General features: G+C 41.5%; 1 protein-coding gene across 2 annotated transcripts in view; it reads left to right on the forward strand.

Moving 5' to 3' along the window:
- Window positions 1-16732, forward strand: part of mtrr (5-methyltetrahydrofolate-homocysteine methyltransferase reductase) — a 34579-nt gene extending 17847 nt beyond the window's left edge. For both annotated transcript variants that reach the window (XM_084566014.1, XM_084566015.1), the window contains exons 11-15: window positions 2591-2771; window positions 3389-3507; window positions 8279-8371; window positions 12980-13174; window positions 15662-16732. In XM_084566014.1, the coding sequence (XP_084422140.1) occupies window positions 2591-2771; window positions 3389-3507; window positions 8279-8371; window positions 12980-13174; window positions 15662-15806 (733 nt within the window). In that variant the 3' untranslated portion in view covers window positions 15807-16732. The remainder of the gene's footprint in view (window positions 1-2590; window positions 2772-3388; window positions 3508-8278; window positions 8372-12979; window positions 13175-15661) is intronic.
- Window positions 16733-22930: the final 6198 nt, after the last annotated feature.

Raw genomic sequence — 22930 nt, forward strand, 5'->3', positions numbered from 1 at the left:
CCTTTCCACTGTGGTCATCCCAGAGGATGCAGGTGGATGCCCCTTTGGCCTCCAAAGTCAGATGTCCAATGTACAGTATGCTTTGGAGTGATATCGATGCTTTCACATCGGTATCAATGGCACTGATGTGAAAGCATCGATATCACTCGCACTACACATCTTCCATTCAGGTTTGTCGTGATGACAATAATGTCGTAACCTCTGGCAACAGGAACTAGGAGAGGAAGAAAAGGAAGAAGAGGAAGCAGAATGCTCTGACTCCACCACAAAGTCCACATCAGATTCTCCTTCTGAGGATGTTTCACTTTCCTGCATCTCTCTGGTAGTTACAGGCCACATGTTTTTATTCTAATTCTTTTCCACAGAGAAGAACATCTTCATTTTGCTCCTTGGCTGTCAAAGGAATGAAATGACCAGACAACCAAGCTCCAAACAGTTTGTGACAGGACTCCAGCCAGGTGCATAAACTCACTAACCGTTTTTGTTTTCTCTGCAGTGAAGTGCAGTAAGAGAAGAGGCGTATGTTTTTATTTTCTTGACAGAGTGCATATATGGCTGTGAATAACACACACACAGACACATACAGACCTTAAAATAGCCTGCTAAGCTCAATAACACAAGCACAAAAACTAATGAAATAACAAACATTTTATGCATAGGCCCTATAATGGGGAATGGCTGATTTTAGTGTTGAACACTAAAAATGACAAATTTGACCATTTTTCTCATAAATGAAACACTAATATTGCAGAATGAATGATTATATTGTGTCATAGCTGAGAGATTAAAAAATGTGGTTATAATGGCAGTCAATGGGACATTTTATGTCCCCTAAGGTCACAAGAGGATAGTCAATTTTAAATCTGATGCTACACAAAAACTAATAATGCAATCAAGTCAATATTTTAGATAATCTTGGTCATATCCAAGACTGATTAGAAATAAACTGCCCCAGCCTCCAAGTAATCAAACTGGTATTTAAAGGGTTAAAATCTTCAAAAATTATGGTCGTTTTGTAAAGTACTGAAGTGGTTTAAGAGATTTATGCAGCAAAAAAGTACAAAAAATATGAATCAGTTAAGTTTTTATAGCAGTTTTTTGGACATTTTTGTCCTTAATGACTCAAGAAGGTAGTGATTTTTTTTTTATGGTGTTCTAAATAGACAAAGATGCCTGAGGGAAAGGGACAAAAATGTGATACTTTCCTGAAAGTGTTGGCTATATAGTTGGATTAGTTAGCTTCAAGTACTTTACTATAAGAATTAGACATGCATTTATAGAAGTTGGCTAAAAGTAACGAATAAACAGATCAAACAGTTATCTTAAAAATATGGGAAAACAGTTAAAAAATAAAGGCAATCCAGTTACAGTAGTGAGCTAAAAGTAGTGAATAAATGCATTACGTAATTAGCTTAAAACAATGAACAATGGCCCTATACATTAAGATAAAAGTAAGCCTGTACAGTTGTATTAGATGACTAAAGAATAACCAAATTAGATTAGTTCAAAACAATGGTGAAAAAGCTGAAATAGTTTGCTAAAAGTATCACATGTACAGGTGCGTTAGTTAGCTTAAAGTAGCCTAATGAATAGTGGTTGAAATATTAAGTTTAGTTGTTAACTAAAATTATTGGATATGCATTTATAGTAGTTAGTTAAAAAATAATAAGTTAACAGTTAGATAGAGTTAGCTTAAAATGATCAAACAGTTGAAAAAGCTAAAAGTAAGGGCTATCCAGTTAGCTAGCTGGAAGTAGCGAGTATTCACATCGAATAAGTTTAAACCAAAGGGCAAACAGTTGAAATAGTTTGCCAAAAGTAGTAAATAAATCGCTTAAATCATTTTCTTAAAACTATGGGTGCACAGTAGTAATAGTAATCTAAAGTTAATGGGAGTAACGTTGTATTACTTAGCTAGAAGTAATAAGAAAATTTATTGTAATTAGCTTAAAACAATGGGAATATTGATGAAATAGTTGGGTAAAAGTGATGGCTATGTAGCTGTTGGTTAGGTGAATTTAATGAAGAAACCGTTGAAGTAATTAGCTTAATGTAATAGCTTAAAATAATTGAAAAACTTTTGGAAAAAAAAATAAAACTAATTTAATTAAATAAGTTAAAAGCTTGAAATAATAGATGACTCGTTAAATCATCCAGTTTTTGCCACCACAAGAAGTAACTGAGCTTGATATGAATTAAAAAAAAAAAAAATCTATATCAAAGTGTGGTGGTGAAGAATGTAGGTGTAGCAAAGAGAAGACAGAAAAAGGTTGGTAACCACTGGTATAGATTATAGTTTAGCACTTTTTATATCCACGGTGTCAATACTTATATTCATTTCATAGGCTGTTTTTCTGAAGGTGATCTTGTGTGCAGAATTGTTGTTTGTTCTTGAGCATTTATCTTCCCTCACAATACTTGTGCCTTTCTGTACCCTTCTGCTCTCTCTGTATTTCACTCTATTTTCCACTTCATCTCTGTGTATCTCCCTGCTTGTCACTGCCTGCCTGTCTGTATGCTTTGCACACACACACTCACATACTGATGTTTCCCTGTCTCTGCCTTTTTTCCCTCTCAAACATCTCTGTAGCTCCTGCCTCAGACACCAAGGAAAGCTGCATTTTGTCTTCAACGTGGCAGAGTTCCCTGCATGCTCTGGGCGGCCTGCGGGGAGGCGAGGCTTGTGTACCGGTTGGCTGTTTGACCTCATCAGTCCTGGCCTGGTTTTCCCTGGGAAGTCTGAATCCTCCAGCAGCCCGTCTCTGCCAAAGGTAATGAGTAGACTGGAGAAAAGAAAGTAGATTATACACATTTGTGATCTTGGTCTTTGCTGAAACCCTTCTAAGTTCTCATATTTGCAAGTACAAACACTCAGATGCTATTGTGGTTGTAACCCAACACTAAAAGGGAGAGAAAAATGGATGCACCACTTCTGGCAAGGATAAAATCTTGCTCACTTTGTTTTGATTTTCCCAATTAAATGGAAATAGGTGCAGACTTCCTGTTTTCCTTGAGATAATACAGTTCAAGAGGTTCCTTTGGAAAGCAATGGTGGAGGACAATGTTATAAAAGTGTCTGGAATTCAGTGTCTACTACATGTTTAATGCCGCTCTGGAAGCTCAGCTTTAGTGTCACATAATAAAAAAAAAAAGAACAAGCTTTAGGCCAGCTGTGTGTGGTTAATCAAAAAATTAATTTAAGTTACAGCAGGCAAATCCTTTCTCCCAGAGACTCTATGGATTCCAGTTCAAGCTCATGAGTTTTCTCATTAGTATGTCTTAGAATATTAAGTAGATCAATTAATAGATTGGCAGGCCACATTGACTTCTCAGCATTGTTGTAATTACTCTCATTATTTAAATGCTTTCTAATGGCCTCTGACCCTAGATCCATGTGAGTTTGAGACCCAACTGCACCTTTCGGCCTCCCTCTGACCCGTCAGTGCCCTTCATAATGGTCGGACCAGGCACCGGAGTTGCTCCATTCATTGGCTTTCTCCAGCAACGGTATGGCCTTTTTATTACACAGTATATTATCTTGTTTTTATCGAGTAAGAGACGTATATTCTTGAGATCACCCATTTCAGAAACGTCTCCATTAAGAGGAATCAAGTGCATGTAATAAATCACTTGATCCTACACCAGTGTTACGCGTTTCAAGATACGCCGCCGAAGTGGTTCAGTGAAATGTGCATGTCAAGCACCGGGGTTATGTGCTTATCGGTGCAAAGTGTGAGTCAGATAACTCCAGCTAAAACAGCGCATTCTGTGATGAATATTCACAATGTTAAAGTGTTGTTAAGCGCACGCCATCTATGCATATTTTCAAGTAATCTGCAGAGACAATTAAATGGGACCCTGCTTAGAGCCGTTAAAAGTCCACATCATGTGCATGGCATGAAGCATAGTAAATCTAGCAGCGAGGGCTGTGATCACGTCAAGGATTATTTTTGAGATGCTTTTCCCATCTCAACAGGAATAAATTAGACCTTCTGCGATGCACACATTTATGACTTCTGTAATAAAGAGCCGGGAGTCAAAGCAGCACATGGGGCGTTATTGATTTGACAGTAAAAAGACCAGTAGGTGGTGGCCATGTTGTTGGGGTAAATCATTGCTTGTAATTGCCAATGAATTGGTGTGAGGATATTGAGTGTTAGCTAAGCAGGTTGTAGTTCTCCCCAGCTTGTTAAGCCATCGCCATAAGTCTGTGCTTCAAGAGTGCTATCATTTAGAAGAGAACGTGACGTTTTGTTTAATTTCCTGAATTGATGGCTAAATCACAATTGCAAGAAGATGACCTGTCAGAAGGATTTAATGTGACTGAAGCGTCTCTATCCGGGCTAATGCCCGTGTGTTGAATCAGGCACACAGCCACCATGACATGTGAGAAAGTGGAGTAAGCCGTTTTTCGTCAGACTGACATGTCTAACTCTTGGGTGGCTTTATATAAATGAGGTTGTGCCCCAGTCAACTCCAATTGTCTCTAAATCCCCTGGATGTCTGCTCTGTTGTGGCGGGTGGCGGTCCGCGGGTGATTGCTCTGAGAGGTGACATAGCTTTGGCTGAAATGATGGCATCGGTGGATTGTCTGCAGCGGATTCAGGAAAGGATGAGTGGTCATCTGGGGTGAGTTTGTGCCTTTGGGACAGAGGAGCAGTGAAGATAGTGCATGTTTTTGGACTGAGTGGTCACACCACTTGAAGATATATTCCTCTTCTTAATGATCAAGGTTCCGCCAGGAGGACAGTACTCTGTACTGAAGCAGTTATAATAGCATATCCATCTTATTTCCATCCTTACAGCAAAGCCCAAATGTTGCTCTCTAAAATTTTAGATAAAAATACGCATTGAAATGGTTTATGACAGAAGAACCCAGACTTTGATTGATTTCATAAGGCTTTGTTTCATTGCACAACAACTACAGCCCCCCCACTGGATACATCCTTGAGTTTCTTTTCTTTCCTATTTTTTATTTTTCTTGGCATTTCAAGAAGCTCTTCATGATTACAATATAGAGTCATGTGAATCAATTCATCTGCTCAACTGTCTCCTCAGTCCCTTCTCCGCGTCTGCATTCCTCATCCTCTCCCCTGCCGGCTGCATATTGTGCTGGAGGATTGCAAAAATCTGTCATGGCGCGCGGCGCTGAGTAGAATCTAACTTGAGATTCCAAACAAAGCCTCGGCGGCCGACGCTGCGCTCTGATAGGAGATAACAATCACCAGTTTGTCAACAGGGCGCCGCATCTGCCTTGAGGCCTGAGAAGGGTCCTGTTAGAAACAAAACAACATGGGGACACTTCGATCTTCCTACCTCTCCTCTCTAACACCCCCACTGTTAATCGATGGCTGTTTTCAAAAGTACTTTGTATGAGTTTGTAGCGCAGGTACCAAGTGGAAGAAGAGTCTCTAAAGGTCAAAGGCTCACTTGGTGGTACTGGGAGATTTTAATAAGGCCCTCCAGTAGTCTGGTATTGATTGCTGCGCTTTGCACGGAAGGGTTTTATGGAGAATGTGATTTTCAGTGTCTTTCCGTGTAGCTGGGAGCAGTGACAGTTAAACAAATATTGTATTTAACTGAGTGGGTACCCTTAATCTTCTTAGCAGTTCTAACAAGCTTTTTTTGTGGTTTGCTCAGTTTAATACTTAGGTATGCCAGTAGGCATGCTCATCACATTCAATATGACAATTTGTATTAAAGTTTGTGTGAACAAATATTCAGCTTCAATTTATCAGTGTAACCAGACAGCTGACTACAATTATGCAACAGTGTCTATTAGGAAGACATTTTGAATCGAGCACATTCAGCATGAATGGGTATAATTGTGCAGTGCAATTTCAGTGATTAAGCCTTGAGCTGTTGTTGTATTTAGGTTGTGTTTTTAAATGTTGAAAGCCACTCAGCACAACTCGCATGGAGCCACAAAGATAAAAATGAAAGATATGAGATAATTTTGATGTTTACCGAGTCTTAACCCCAGCTTCCCTTGCAGTTTCCCCCTCCTGCTGTTCATCTGAATGGCGCTGAAAGGCAACCGCCTCTGATTTCGACCCCAAATGGAGTGCTCTGTAGATGCTGCCTCCCCCTCTGGGATTGTATGGCAGGCTGTTATAGTGTGGGTATGTGATGTGATGTGATTTGTATTCAGGGAAAGGCGCCGGTGTGGTCTACTCAGAATGGAACCCAGGTTTTTCATATTGGTATTGATCCCTTTAGGGCAGGCGGCGAGAAGAGAGACGAGCCCACTAAAATGAGTTTACTTGAGGCTGTTTGCAGATCAGAAGAATCTCGTCCAGGATGCTAATGGATGGGATCTGAGCGCTCAGATCAAGTGGGCCAGACAGCTCTGTTACCCCGTTCGTAGACAGAAAGTTCAAACAAGCGTCGTCTCCAAAGCATTTTTATTAACTGGTCAACTTTGCTTTTAATCAGTACGAACAAAGCTTTGTTTTAGTATTCACAATCAGACCGCTGCATTGATTTGTTTTGGTGTTTTATTTTTTTTGCCTAAGGCTAATTAGTGTAGAGCTGCAACTAACAATTCATTAATCTGTTCATTAGTTTAAAAGAAACTGAATAAACCTCCTAATCCTTTGGTCTATAAAATGTAAAAAAAAGGGGGAAAAATATGGTGACATCTTTGCATTGCATGTTTTGTCCAACCAACTGCAAAAAACAGAAGATAATCAATTTACAATGACCTAAAACAGAAAATGGCAACAAATATTCATATTTAAGAAGCTGAAACTGGCAATTACTTGATAATTTGGTGTTTTGCAAACATTTTTCACAATTCCCTTTGGAAAAATATCTTGCCTGAGATTGCCTTGTAAACCTATTTAAAGTTTTATTAACTAAAATAATGACACTGGGGAAATAATTTAGTATTAAATTCACCTGTTTCGTGCTTATCGATGCCATGTAAGTTTCATCATGTAGTCCGTCCTGGTTACCTCGATCTTAACAGCTATACTTTCCACAAACGTATCCATTGATCTGTAATTCCACTCCTCACTTTGCCCTGCCTGCACTGCTTGTGCTCTCCAGCCAGACCCAAACCATACATATCTAGTGACAGAGTCTTTTTGGAGACCTTTATTCACTGTGCATGCTCATCTGTGCACAGGACTTGACACAAGAATGCTATTTCCACATTAATCTCTCGGAGGAATGAAGTTTCTCTTTGCTCACCTTGAACTGGAGCCATGCGCACGAGGCGATTGGAAGTCGGTGGTGCTCCCGAAGATGGTCTGTGTCCATTAGTTCAACAACTGTAATAAAAAGTATTCTACAGAGAGAAAGAGCACCGTCACATTTTGGTAGATTTCTTTTTGTTTTAGTCTAGACTTATTTGAAAAATATTGTTTATCGTTTAAACTGTTCAGTTTCTCATATTACTTACAAAATGACTGCCTTTGCATCTTCATTTTTAGGCGCAATATGACTCCATTAAGCTTCGAGTCGGCTGTCATTTTAATTTTTGTGATGGCTGGTAAACACAGCAGGATTTATTCCGTCTGTGAATACCAAAGAATGCGGTTCAGGGGAAGCTTCACCTTATCCTCTTAGTGCAGCAGCGTAGCACAAAGGGCCCAGTCTCTGAGCCTCTCCGTGGTATTTCTTGGCCCCTCGTTGTGGTTGGTCACTTCAACACTCCCCCCGCAACAGATAATGCCGAGCTCTTTAGACAGTCAACTGACTGATGGCATCGTGAAAGGTTGGGGGTCAACTGTTGTTATCTGGGCGAGAGCTGTCACCTTTCCAGCAGGTGTGTGGCACAGATAACGGCATCCTCAGAGCCGCTTTGTGCCCCTGCGTTGCACTTGCAGTTGCCTGCAAAGGATTCTGGGAGGTTTGCCAAACTCCAAAACCACAAGAGGAATCACTTTTACGGGAGCGGTTATCTTTTTTTTTTGCACCGAATAACAGCTGGATACACATAAACGTACGAGTATCACACACACACACACACACACACACACACACACACTGAGCCTGAGTTTCATTTTCAGTAACTGTTTATAGTGATGGGATCTATCCTTCTGTTTGGGTGAAATTTAATAATACATGTAATGTCCTCGCCTCTGCGCGCACAATCATCGTTTCCGTGCATTAGGCAGTCGTGGCACTTACTGTACTGCCGCAGCAGACAGTACTTAATAGTGTCACTTCTCTTCTTTAACCTCTGCTGCGAGGAAGGACTCACTCTCCTCCATCTGGTCCGGTTGTCTGTTTGGTATTGATTGACCGCTAACAGCCGCTGTTTGACTTTCAGAGAGGAGGAGAGGCGGAAGAACCCGGAGGCCGTGTTCGGCGAGACCTGGCTGTTTTTCGGTTGTCGCCACAGAGACGGGGACTACCTGTTCAGGTGAGGTGTTTCCCGTTAACCCTTTGGGAATGAGATGCATTCTTCACTTTAGCACTGCGCATTCCATGTATTGAAATCGGTGACCTGCATAATGAACACCTCGGTCCGTATGCATCATGTGGGTGTTCTTTCTTCACCATACATACACTGGACACAATGTTTTGCAAGATTTATTGAAAGGAAAGGCAAAACTGTTTCACAGCTAGGCATGTTTACATGTTTATGGCCTTGTGAGTGAATTATACACAAGGAAACTAGTATCTGTATGGAACGTGAGACAGGAAGTTGTACGATTCTGTGACTTTTTATTATTGGTGGATCCCGATTGGCAGTCCTATTACCAATATAATTCCAATACACTTAATAAAATATCCAAGTCTGTTACATTCATTCTCTTTTTTGATACAAAGAATTAAGGATGTCATTATAATTTGTGGCTGTCCCCAGTCCAATTCCTATTTTTTAATGTTACTAATACATTGATAATGCATGTTAAAATATATAGTTTTTGGGCATGTTTTGTAAATTAACAGAATTTCCTCCCGTGGTAAATGCCTTTCTTATATTTCTAGTTCACATTTGCACTGTGCAACTGTATTATATACAACAAACTTCAAAATCAGTCTATTATAGGCCTATGTTTGACGGTTAAATAGCTCTGCAGTGCATTAGGAAGAAGAAAAATCTGTCGCCAAGCTGTTCCTTAAAGATTCTTTACAACAGCTGTAAAGCCTTCTTCGTTGTGCAAAACAAATAGCAGTGAAGAAACTAAAAGTATTTCAGCTCTTATCGCACAAACAAAAACAAAAACAAAAGCACTTAGAGCAGGATGGTTTTAACACAATAAATAACCAACTAACAAACTCAAGTATCTTGATGAATAGATCTGTGGTGTATAATTTAACTAAATTACAAACACTAAATCACAATTCTGCTCAGACCAGAAACTCTACAACAGAAATACTTTTAGACAGCAGACATGGTTAGTCATGTTTTTTTTAACCGTTGGTTTTGTTTTGGCACAGGCATAAAACAAATGCAAATGATAAGGCTTGGCTGTGTGCTTATTTTAAAATTGCCTTTATCGGCTCCAGATACAGATCAGGACATCCCTGCAAAGAATAATATCCAAGAATGTTACCCAGTAGGAAACCAAATACAAAATGAGTAATATTGAAGCTGCCATAACCGATACAGAACACAAACAATTGATTTGTTGTAACAAACTGAGAGAGAATTATCACCAAACTCTTCCGCTCCCTTAGAACGTTTTAGCCTCTTTTGACTTCTTGTTTTAATTCAGTGTGTCTGACTTGTTTCCAGCAGCTCAAGGGAGTTATTTTCAACAAAAACCTCTCAAGTCCACTTTGCACTTACAGGAACCTGCCCAACACCAGGCAACACACAGATAAAGTTAGCAACTAGCTGGTGATGGCGCAGCTAAAATAGCAAAATAATTTACTCAGCAGTAGCACCAGAATTAATTTTGAGGTGAGAGGTGATGATTCCAACTGTGACAGTTTGAATAATGAATATAATAATAATAAAATTAGAGTCACCTCCATGACGTGATCCATCGTATGTAGGCTATAATATAGTATAGATTATAATATGTAGAGTTTAGATAATGAACGACAGGACTGAGAAGAAATCTCAGTTATTAGCCCATCTGCTGCTTCAGCACCACGGACAGCGCCATAATGAGCGGTTTGGCTAACAAGCCCACACATCATATACATTCATAATCAGGTCTTATTAGATGGCATATCACTTTGATTTGAATTACATATTGCTTGCTTATTATTGGAATTAAAGGACATTAACACTAATATGACTGTATCATCAAGCTTAGATGTCAACAATTAATTACCGTAGGTCCTGAAAGTGAGGGGACATAAAAGTGTCATTGTGACGCTGGCGGAGACCTAACAGAGCTAACAGCAGAGCTAACAGAGCTAACAGCAGAGCTAGTATCGGACTTAAATTTGCCAGCAAGACACCGAACGAATGCTGACGGTGCGCCGTGACGGCTGGATGTGCAGCAAAGCAGCTGTTTTCTAATGCATTGCAACAACTTTGAAACGTCCGCAGAGTTTACAGCTTGTACTGCCGCTGCTGAAAGCCAAACCCAAATAGATTCAAGATTTGCTAATGGAATGATATTCGATAAAATTCCGGTGAATTACAACCCTGCTGTTTAATTCTCAGTATTGACACACGGCTGTATTCTGGCCTGCATCCTATGGGGGGCAGTGTTTTCATGTGACTGCGTGTCCAGGAGAAATGTGGAAACATAGAAGTTAATGTCGACCACTGGCGTAATTGTCATCATATTAAAGATGTGGTGAGATGATACTGTATCTCCTCTTATTAACTGCCTGCATTAGATACCTGTTTAACTTTAAAAAACAACTTTGATCAAACTAAATTGATACACCACCTTTCCTGTCCTATCAAAGCATTACGGACTGACATCAGCCTCGGAGGAGCTCCTTGCTCTGATTAGTTTGTTTTGGCTTTACTCTCTCCTGACTACATACTAATTGATCAGTCCTTCCTACTATCAGCAGCGAGCGTGTGCTCAACACTGGTACACTGATCGAGTTCCTTTGCAGGATTAAATAGTGTGAATGGATTAGCATCCTTAATCACACAAGAATGGATCACAGAGGATGTTGTTTGTTCCCCTTTGTTTCCTCTATCCCTTAGTTAAATACCATCTCACAGCCAGGTAGTAGGCGGTGTTTGTTCACAGTATGGGCTTCTCTGATGAATACCCGCTCGCTGTTGACCAAAGTGATTAGTCTGTGTTTTATGTGCCACCCATGAAGAGTTGTACTCAATTTAAATAGGTTAGCAGAATGAGAACAACATACCTGCAGCTGAATTGGCTGTCTGCTCTCATCTCTGTTGGATTTCTCTTAGAGTAAGTGCAATTTGATGCATTGCCTCGGAATACAAAAATCTGCTCAGCATACTTTGTTGTATTTCTCGGTGTCCCATTAAAAAAAAAAGGGAAGTTCAGCCGAAGTCATGAATAAAGGTAAAAATTGAACTTGCATAAATATGGCGTGCTTTTTATGCTTATAAATATTACACCCTCTGAAGACGGGGCGTGACTGAATCCGAATTTCCGTGTTCCGAATGCAAAAGACAAACAAGGCTCGCGATGCGCCTCAATCAGCCACGGCACTTAGCATCCCCTGCGCGAGATTGATGCCAGCCTGCCTGCTTGTCACATCAAACTTGTCCTCGCCTCTGCTGCACCTACCCCCCTCCCCCACCCCCCACCCCCGCCCCCCCCTCCATGTGACTTCTCAGCCTCTTTATGGCATGTGATTTCATGCAGTAGGGAAAACATGACTGGAAGGCCTGCTGGGTTCACGTTTGGGTCTGGGATATTGCCGGAGGCTGTTATGCGCATAAACACACCGAGGAGTCTGGCAGGTTGTGGCGTTTCTGTTGTGCGTTTCTAAGGAGTCAAAGCGTCTTTTGTCGCCCTCCCGTTTCAGCTCACGTGGCTAGCAATCTACGATGTATTCAGACTTCAAACAGATGAGGCTCCGCGATCCTTCTCCTTGTTATTCGTGTTGTTGCTCTTGTGTTCAAACAGACTTCGTAATCACACATCCTGGCCAAAAGAATGAGATTTTCTTTAATGACTGTGTCCAATCAAAGGTTGGATAGCAAACATAGCAGGAGAAGCAACAGTTTGGGACATTTGGAATAGAACAAAGACAACAATGCTTGCCTCTACCTTTAGTATTCACAGCGTAGGGTCTGTGTGATATCAAAATAATGCCTTATTCTAGTCCAGGGGTTACTGCAAAACACAGACCCCCTAGGCGAAGACCTTCACCCACGATCTCAGGGCAGCGGCTTGTTATGAGCATGTGTGTGTGTGTGTGTGTGTGTGTGTGTGCGTTTCTACTCATTCTGACTGCTTAACTTTAAACAAGATGCTCTGAGCCACAGTAAACCCTACTCCCTCATCGCCCTCCTGCTTCCTTCCCTTCCAATAGCACCCCAGGCCCTGTAAAAACACCACCGAGGCAGAAGAAGGAGTAGTTGGCAAGCAAAACAGCGATAGGGAGCAAGGTTACGCCCGGCTACAAGGCTGGGAGGATTGATTGTAAAAAGATGCTTATAACGGTGACTTGACCTTGCTTATGAAATCCATGTTTTCTTGCGCTTCTCTTGTTAAACAAGATAAATTGGTTGTCTGGCACAGTTTTGCTCAGACCTTTAGCCCATCAGTGTTCTGTTTTATCGAGCTTGACTGGCTTTTTTTTAAGAATTTAGTTCGTTTTTTTTAGGAAATGTTGGGGGGCATTCTTGTCTCGTGAGGAAGATGAAGCTATTCCTATATACCTTAAGGGAATGTTTGAAAGGATAAACCGTATGAAAACTGATGAATACTTGGCATTATTAGGTCAAGTATTCATACTGTTGGACACTTGCATCACCTTTCTCTACAACTGAAACTCACGTCCCTTAGGAGTTTAGCTCTGAACAGGCTAATTTTCTCAGATTAGGAACAACCTGTCCAAGATCACAGGAATAATCGTAATAAAATTTACATACTGATGTTTTATTTTTTTGTAACAGAGAGGAACTAGAGGGCTTTGTGTCCAGTGGCACCCTGAGCCACCTCAAAGTGTGTTTCTCCAGAGACGACAGGAAGGACGAGGAGTCCACCACCTCAGCGGCGCAACCCAGATACGTCCAACACAATCTGCTGCTGAACAGCCACCATGTCACCGACATCCTGCTCAGACGCAACGGTTATATCTATGTCTGCGGGTAAGCCTGATTTTTATTTCGGCCTTCGTTCATCCTGAGGGATACCTGCTCTTTTCTACTGATTCGCATTCATTCCGGGGTCCACCTGGCACGGCACGTTCAAGAGTGTCACATTCTGGCTGCGCTTCTATTCATTGTGTTCGTGTGAAAGGACTGCTGAGCTTCTCGCTCGCAGCTCTTTTCTGCGCTCAGTTCTGCCTTGTCTTGTAAATCAATACCGACTCTTTCCCTTGTTCACATTTGACAGAAAATTAATATTTAATCCTACATTAACCAGGCGGTCTTTTGAAATGCGTCATCTATTATACAGATGAAGGAAGGAGCTTGACTGTTTACAGTGGAAATACATTCTGAATAATCTTAGATAAAGGAAGTGTTTTCAAAGAAGGTGAATTATTTCAAACCTATGGCATGTAGCACAAAAATGCAGTTAAATCTGCCAACTCAATTTATTACATAAATGTAGAATATGTAATTCGGCTGTCAGGACCAGCTTGCTGTCGGCTTTGAGTCATTTTTATTAAGTTTAGGACAGACGTGAGTCACTGAAGAAGATCCTGTTTGGGTCTGGTGTCATCTGTATTTGAGACAGCCTTTAGAGTGGTGGGCGGCAAGATTACAAAGAATGGCTTTAATGCACAATGAATCTCCCTCTGCATTTCCATCCACTACTGTACTTCCAACATTCAAAGGCCTGGATACACCAGACTGACGTCAAAGGACTACTTTCTGTGAAAGGCCGAATGCGACGTCACCTCGCATTGTTTGCGTCTTTACCAAAACGTGGAACGACTACCACCAACGGCCAACTTGCACATATCTTCTGCCCTTGCATGAAAGGAAATACCTCTTTATACCAGCAGGTGGCAGTAGTCTGTATTGGTTATTCAAAAGGAGAAACCAGAGATGCTACTATTACTAGCTACCCTACTAGCGAGTCTAGGAAGAGCTACAAACCACTGTGCAGAGCAGGCCTCTCCTGTATCAAACCGATCAACTGATCTTCAGCTTATTTATCCTAGATGATCATGTCATTGTGAAAATATTAGTGTATTTGAATTTTCAGGTTAGAGGAAGATCCAAAAACATTAAAGAAAGGCAACTGCGCTTGCACGATTGGTTAACAGACACTAGTCAAGCACATTTCTGATGGGTTACACCCACAGATATTCCAATTTAAACCTCAACTCCCCGCCAGTCCTTTAGAACTGAAGAAGCCATTTGGATGAGTGTCAAACGTCTTCAAGAAACTCTCCACAGAATCTTCACAGACATGAGAGAAAGATGTAAGATGAGCAGCCTTCTGTGTGTCCTCCTGACTTTGACATTTGCCTGCTTTCATCGCTACTTTCGTTACTTTCATACATATCTTCTCGCGCGCTGGCACGCTTATTAGATGGATCTCGCCGACCGGATCGTTCCATCGCCGATTCAACGTGCTGAATAAGGCGAAAAGCTGCCAGCAAAGATCAGAGTTCTGGCAACGGTGCCGGACACACCGCCCAAACTAGGACCATCCACGCTCACCGACTGACATTTGCAAGCGGCCGACCATCGGCTTGACGCCCGATGCGTCACGGCTCTTGCTCACTAAAAATAAAGTTGTCAAGCTTTCAAGAACAATGGAGCGCATACTTGAGATTTATCTTTTATCTTCACACACAGTTTATTTTACAGTTTTTCAAGTGCAAGTGCTTTGGAGTCGGGCAGGTTGTTCCAAGCTCGTTGGAGAACTTTTCGCAGCTCTTCATCTCAGTGTGTTCTGTCTCTTCATGTAATCCCAGACTCCCTTGATGATGTTGAGATCAGAACTCTTGGGGTTCACACCATCTGTTGCAGATGCTCCTTGTTGCTTTTGTGTGTGAAGATAGTTCTTTATGACTGGCTGGATGTTTGGCTGCTCCCTGATGGAATAAATAAAGTGATACACTTGTATGTCATGAATATCTAGTTATTTTTTTCTAGGCCTTAACAATAGGCATTGTAGTGTGTTTTTTTTAACCTGAAAACAATCACGAGGACCTTTTTTTTCCTTACAACATCACTTCTCTCTGTCTATTGTTGTCTTCTATGATGCTACATTGTTTTGTTTTTTTCCCTTTTTCAGTATCACAACACATTGTTTCTGTCGGTACAAAGACAAAAGCTAAATCGTGTCAGCATTGCAAAGCTGCATATCACAGTCTGTTTTCTGGTGTTTCTCGCTGCCAGGCTGCTTTCCTCACTTTTGAGTAAATTGCTTTTGATACATTAAGAACCGTGTCAATTCTCCAGAGTCAGAAAATATAAAACGTTGGATGATGAATCTCCCCCAGTCTGCTGCAACAGCAAGGCACAGATTTCAGCCATTTCCATCCAGGATACACTCTAGGACTGTTGGCTGCTTTTAGAAAATATAAGAGCTTGCCACACATAAAAAAAAAATAAACTGTCTACTGATTATACTGCCTTTTTTACTAATACTGTGTCTGAACTTTCCTTTTCCAGGGACGCAAAGAACATGGCTAAGGACGTGAATGAGACCCTGATGGAGATGATTAAAACAGAGCTTCAGGTTGACTTATTAGAGGCCATGAAGAGATTGGCAGGGCTTAGAGAGGAGAAACGCTACTTACAGGACATCTGGGGCTAACGGTGGACGATGAGATAAGGGCATTTACAGCATCTGCTGGGCTTACTTACACCTTCAAAAAAAATAAATAAATAAAAAAAATCAGCCTGCTCAGCTGTAACCTCCAGAACCATAAAATTGTGGATGCTGAAGCCCCGGAGGTAGTTTACACCACCCAGTGCTATCAAGATGGAATGTGCCATGCTGACCTGGGGATATCGGTTCACTACATCATCTTAGACTTTGCTGTTTGAACAAAAATGACCTTGGCCGTAGTGCCTGAGATTGGTCCTACAGTGCGAAACAAGCCTCCTCCGTTTGCCCTTCCTTGGGAAAATGCATTTACTACCGTCGGCTGTGATGGAGTGATTTTGATGAGACAGACAGCGGGATATCGCCCCGACCTAGATTGAAACAACACCGCAATCTGTAGTTCATAAACAACACAGAATCAGGAAATTGTTTATTGTCATTCAGAGAAAAAGATTTGGGGTTCTTTGTTTTTCAATGTGCCCAAACCACCACTGCCAGCTAAATTCCCCACTGTGTAACTTTTGAGGTTGGCTGAAATGATTTTTTCCATCTTATCATATTTTAATCCAGAACACTATGCATCTAGTTGCCTTTTTCTCCCATTTTGGCCATTATGAAGGCACATGTACGTAAAAAAGCGGCTGATGGGTATGGAGATGAGGACAGTTTTCAGTGATCGATCATGGCGGTGTGCTAAGAATCTCAGGGACAATGCGCAGGCCTTAGCAGTTTATCTGACTGACTTTGTTTTTGTCTGTCTGCCCTCACATACCCCAGCACACTGCCAGTTTGGACACAATGAACTCCAACTTTTCTAAGTCCTCCAAAACCGACCCAAATCTCCCAAACTGTGGGTAGAACAAACACATCTGTGCTTTGTTTGATCAGAGATTAAAAGACGTTTCAAATGTAAACTGTTGTTGTCGTGTGTGTTTTTTTGTTTTATTGTGCACGCACCGGTGTGTTTGTACATGTTCTTAGTGTATCGATGAGCATAAATGGAGGGGTGGCTGGACGCGCTCTTGGCATGTTTGAGAGGCTTTGGGAATTATTTGGGAGCTAATGAACTCTGATTGATTGGGAGTGATTGTTTTATTTAAATTTAGACATAATTTGATTGTTCAAGGTGACTTTGGTCAGAGGATGAAGGCGTACGCCGCTAATTGAAGGCTTTTCGCAATGTGCTTCTTAGTGCAGCGCAGAGCCCCAGAGAGAGGCTGCTCGGAATTAAATCTTCTAACAGCAGTCTTTTTATTTATCCTCTTGTAGGGAGGGGAGAGAAAAACATGTTTACAATCTCTGCCGCCTGAGCCGTAGATGACACCGCGTTCGTTACATTTTTTTTTTTTTTTTTTTTGAGCCGGGTAAACAAAACATTTGCTGTCGCGGGAAACAATCCCTGATAGTGAATAATTGGTTTAATACAGTGTTGTCGGAGGTAGAGCTGTCCTTGTGCTTGTCCAGGCGCCGCCATGGCTGCACCTCCCCATCTCCTCATCTCTTGGTGTCCTGCTGCTTCACCATGTCACAGGGGCAGAGGAGGACAAAATCAAAATAATGATGCTGTGTTCGCCAAACAGCAGCACCAATCTCGTCTCACATGCACACTCGTCGAATCCAAGACTGCAGTTTGTTTTGGGGGGGAAAAAAATAATAATAAAACTTTCACCGGAACTCGAAAAAGTTCAATCAGGGCGGCATCATTATCACTGATTAAGTTTAGTAGCATGAAGTACACTTTAAACTGTACTGCCCTTGTTTACCTACCTCATTAACATGCCCTCATCTCCATTTAAAAAATGACCCGAGTGTAGACAAAGAGCCTGCCGGCCTCTTATGTCACCCTGTCCGGCGATCACCTAGGACTGATGGAGTTTTAAATTATGTCTTCATAATTAAAAAGGTTCACAGTGGCGGTTTTGTCCTGCAGCAAAAGACAGGGCCGAGGAGATGGTCAGGAATAAATCAAGAGCGTTGGAGGTCAGCGCGACCGCAGTGTGGTAGCACCTCCATGATAGATGCCCCCCGTTAAGAATGGCTTAAATGAAGCAGAAAGATGTGTGCTGAAGATAATGACTGTTATTATGGAAGTGTTGAGTGAGCCAAGTGGGGAGATGCACTTTATGTCAATGAGCTCAAGAGATTTCAGACTTTTTTCTTTTTTTTAAAAAAAAAAAAGAAAAAACTGCTAAACATTCGGCTCCTGTGTGCAGAAAGTGCAAGGAGCGACGATGAAGAGAGGAACTGGAACCTCCCACACTCCCTCCTTGAGCTCTGCTGTGATGGGGCTTTAATTAGCCAAGTGACAGTACGTCCAATTCATTAAGCTTAAGTCTGCGGATAATATGACTTCAGCTCAAACAACAGTGGTAGTTTTAAGAGTAAACAGCAAATAGAAAGAAAGTTTTGTCCCTTGTGACAAAACTTTGGGAGGTATAGTTCTGCAGAAGTGAGTACCTGAGTACATACCATGGTGAATTAGAGCTAAGTTGCTACTTAATTACTACTACTTGAATATACAGTACAGCTAACATTCATTTTTTGAGTTTGTTTAATTCATTTCACTCTACTTGACACAGATTGCACTCCTCGTAAATCATCTATTAACTTCAGATTTATTTCTACTCACTCAGTGGTTCAGATTCACTTAATTATATGAAATAAATGCTTGAATCTACACAATCCTCTAAAAACAATAATCGTTTGCATGCCAACATTTATTTTTCTTAAATATTTACCACACAAACCTTTCGAATATTGGAATTAGACTAAGATGGCGCTGCCTGTATCACCAGGAAAGTTTACTGCAAGGGAGTGGGGATGCATTGTACATGTTTATATACAGTCTATGGTTATTACTGAAGACAGTGATCCAGTTGTATTTCTCGTGCCTCTTAACCATATTATCCCAAGAAAGCTATACAGTAGTGGTGGAAATTATTTTTAGTAAGTGTTGACAACAAGTTGACAAAAACTAAGTTAGGGTCACTACATTTATTTGATTAAATACCATTCGAATTTACAGTGTAGTACTGTTTAGTACTGAGAAAAAGCATCTTCTCCAGATTTCCAGCAAAGGATGACAACTTAGTTTCTCTCTGTTTTCTCTCTGTTTTGCACCGTTCTTGTAGTGGACTCTCAACACTAGAGTTTCTGTTCCAAGTTCTGATTTCGTTCCAGAGCTGAGGATGAAATCGTCCTCCGTTCTTCTTGCATAAGCCCACTGCAAAGAAATCTTCATCTTCACCTTTACTCAATCGTGTTCCGTCAGCAGACAGGGGACACTTTGTCTCAGCCCGTTTCAGTCTGCCGTCAGTGACCCAGGAATGTCAACTCAGCTCTTTGATGCGGCTTCAGCAAGAGCCCTGCAAACACACACACACAGATGCACGCTGAGAAGCCGCGGTCGGCCTGCCTCTCGAGCGTCCCAGCTGTGCGCAAACCCTTTAACTTCAGTATCTGTCAGGAGCGCTGGGGGAAAAATCTATGTTTTTCTAAAAAGGCTGCAGCGCTTCTATTGAGTTTCCTGTTTTCTCTGTGAGATACCGGTGTTGTTCTGGTCTCTGTTTATTGATGGAGCAGGAGAGATACCCTTGCTTCCGATTTGGTAGAACAAACATTTGCTGTAATTGATGCTGGCAGGAGGAGAAGGTGTTCAATAAGAAAGCATTGTTCTCCCTGTGGGTTTAAAGAAATATTTCTATGTGGGATTGAGCTGACCAAATAAATTAAAAATAAAATCACAGACACGTGAGTCCAACCTGTGTATGGAAGATTTTTCCACATTAGTCAGGTATGTCTGAATGAATTAAGCAGAAACTGCTTGGCTCATCAAACATATTAATGATGTTTCAGCGATGCATGCGCTTTCTGTCTCTCCATTAGTCAAAGAAATGTAAAAATTGGTTGGGCATTTTTAAACCTACAACGACGGATGAACACTTAGCAGAATTTATAGCCTCCTTAGTCCTGACAGCCATAATGACTTATGCAAATTGGAGGTTAAGTGCTAAGATGAGGCTGTCCAGCGAAAACAGAGGCGTGGTTGCGACCAAGGATGGATGGAAGGTGGAAGAAAAGGCAGATGGACGGATAAACTGTGAGCACTTGACATTTGTCTTTGTTTGTCCAGTGGGACGCGCTGAACTTGTGCCACCTCGATCAATATGTCCAACTCTGGAGACGTCTAAAAAATGCCCGTGATGAATTTGAAAGTTGAATGCGGAAGTGTGGGGACGCATATGAAAAGAATTCAGGAACTGTCACCTTATGTTTAGTTTGACTTGCAGGGATATTTCTGCACAAGGAGGTGATTAATAAAAGAAAGAAAGACCATAACAAAGTTGCAAGAAAGTAGACAGCTAGAGGGTTTAGAGCATCACTGCGCTCATACTAAATTTCTAAGGAATTTGTCACAGTTATTGTTATACTATGTACTCAGGAATATTGCTATTTCATTTCTTGCTGGCAATGTGAACAGACGTCTCTTTTCTTTATTGATGCATCTTAAAGGTAATGAGATGTTTTCATCCCAAGTCTTTCCCCCTCCCTCCTTGCTAATACTCCATTGTGGCGCCAGTGGCTGTCGTGCTAATCTCACCCAATGCCTGATAAGCAGTCATGAGCTGTCTGGTGAGTGGGGCTCATCAGTGGCAGATTAATGTCCAGCTGTACCGCCTGCGCCACGCCGCGAAGCGGACGAACACAGGGAGGCAGGAAGTAGAATGACATTGCAAGGAGGGGAAAGTCTGGTAGTTAAAGCCTGGAAATTGGGTAAAATATAATAAAAAGAAACAGGAGACATGAAAACTCTTTTCACTCTGAGGGACGAGGGAAGAACAGATCATGTTTGGTAGAGGGAAAAAAAATGGCAACAGGTCGATGTGCAAGAAGCGAGAGGTTCCCAACCCTGAATTTATTTCTGTGTTTTTTTGCGGTGGGAGGTGAAGCAGGGTGAGTTTCAACATCACACGAGCCTTTTTCAGATTTGACTCCCGTAGAGATGGCCTCAGAGTCACCCCACGACACACACACTTTTGCACATTCCTGAACAAATACACCACAAACTTTCCTGTCCTCATACCACGGGTCCAAGAGCCACGCAAAAAAGGTTTACACCTTCATCAAACTCTTAACGCGTCGCAGAAGTGATATATATATGGGCCCGGAGGGGAAAGAATGCATTAAGGATGTATTTAAAAATGAGCAACTGTTTGTGTGATTAATCATCGTCCCATAAAGTGACAGCCCGTGTGCATGTAATGGGACAGTTGGGATTTTGCCCAGTAATTACTGTTATATTGAAAAATCTATATGTACGGCGAGCAATTACGAAGGTTACAGCGTAAACTGTTTGTACTGCAATATATCCGTGTTCGAGACAAATCATGCATCACTGCAGGAATTATGTTTTCTGCTCATTTTAGATACTGGGCATTAACGGAATTTGATATGCAAAGGGGAGAATAAAAACTGGGAAAAAAGACTACTAATTCAAAAACAGACTCTGAGTCCTCTCTGGATATATAACATACATACAGTTTACTTGTTTGAGAGTTTGTTCAAGGTATAATACGTAATATTTCCACATTAAAATCTCCAGAAATTACTGTGTTCTTATCCCAAATGTGTCAAACAGTGTTAAATATTCTTCACAGCTGTGATATCCATTTTGGGCGCCTGTCAATGGTGTAATCTCTCCATTATCATATTTGCCAGGTAAGCAGATATGTTGCCTCCAAATGACACCCTGTTTACTATGTTCATAAAATTTCCGTATGATTGAAGAGCCCAACTTGTGGCAGTGCTAAACTTGTGAGTGAAAAGTTTAGGTAAGCTCATAGTTCAACTTGTTTGCTGAAGTTTTCAGAAACGATGGAAGTCAATGGTAAGTCTTAATTTTGACCCACTAGATACTATCTGTCCAGCCCCAAATGGCCTACAGACACATTTAGCAGCTAGCTAGTGAGAACAGTTGAACATTTTGCAGCTAAAGATTATAAATATTTCCCTCACATCTTGGTGGAAAGCCAAACTGAGCTAAAAATGGTTGGTTTCAGTTTCTACAATAATGAAGCGAGAGGCAGGAGACAGTGAGCCTAGCATCAAGCCTGAAAGCAATCAATATGCAGCCTATCAGTTCACTGCCTTATCTGGAGTAAAATGTTGCTATTTTCATTTTTACACATTAAGTTACCCAGTTGTTAGCTTTCTAAACTGTTGCCTGGCAGTGGTGTCCTCAGGACTTCCAGCTGATGTAACCTCTTGAACTGTAACCATTTTGTGTGTACGAATTTGTTTTGGCGTGGACGACTCGAGGCTAAAGAACCCAAGCGCGAGACTCAAGAGTTCAGGCTCAAGGACAAGACTTTAATGAAAATAAAACTCAGGCGGAGTTCCAAATAGACACACACACAAAAAAAAGGAGGAACTGGCTGGCGAGAAAAGGCTGGAGCGTGGACTGCACCTGGAGCAAACAAAAAAAGGTTTGTGCACAATGGAAATAGACAATAGCTGGTTCTGGTATTACTACCACGGAGGAACTGGCGATTACTGGCTGAGTGGAAAGTCCTTAAGTAAGTTTCACCTTGATTGGATGATGAGAAGCAGGTGAGATGGCAGCCCAGTCACCAAGTGGCCTCTTGACAGACCTCACTTGTTGTGACCTCAAGATCACGAGTTACATCTGAAGGCCGTACTGATGTGTTAGAGATAAGGGAAGAAGAAGAATTTAACAAGCTAGCTAAGTAGCCACTCTTTTCATTCATTCATTCATTTTCTGTAACTGCTTGTTCTCTGGAGAGTCGAGGGGGGGGGGGGCTGGAGCCTATCCCAGCTGTCAATGGGGTACACCCTGGACAGGTCTCCAGTCTATCACAGGGCTTACACAGAGAGACAGACAGCCATTCACACTCACATGCACACCTACGGCCAATTTAGAGTCACCAATTAACCTCACGAGCATGTCTTTGGATGGTGGGAGGAAGACGGAGTCTCTCTAGTTTTCGTATGGCAGTTTAATTTCAATGAAATAATGTGAATATTTCGGTACATGACTAAACCATAGACTGAGGCCTCAAGATTGGTATTTGGTTGCCGCCATCTTCTTTTTG

This window comes from Chelon labrosus (assembly GCF_963514085.1).
Source record: "Chelon labrosus genome assembly, chromosome: 18".
Classification (NCBI taxonomy): Eukaryota; Metazoa; Chordata; class Actinopteri; order Mugiliformes; family Mugilidae; genus Chelon; species Chelon labrosus.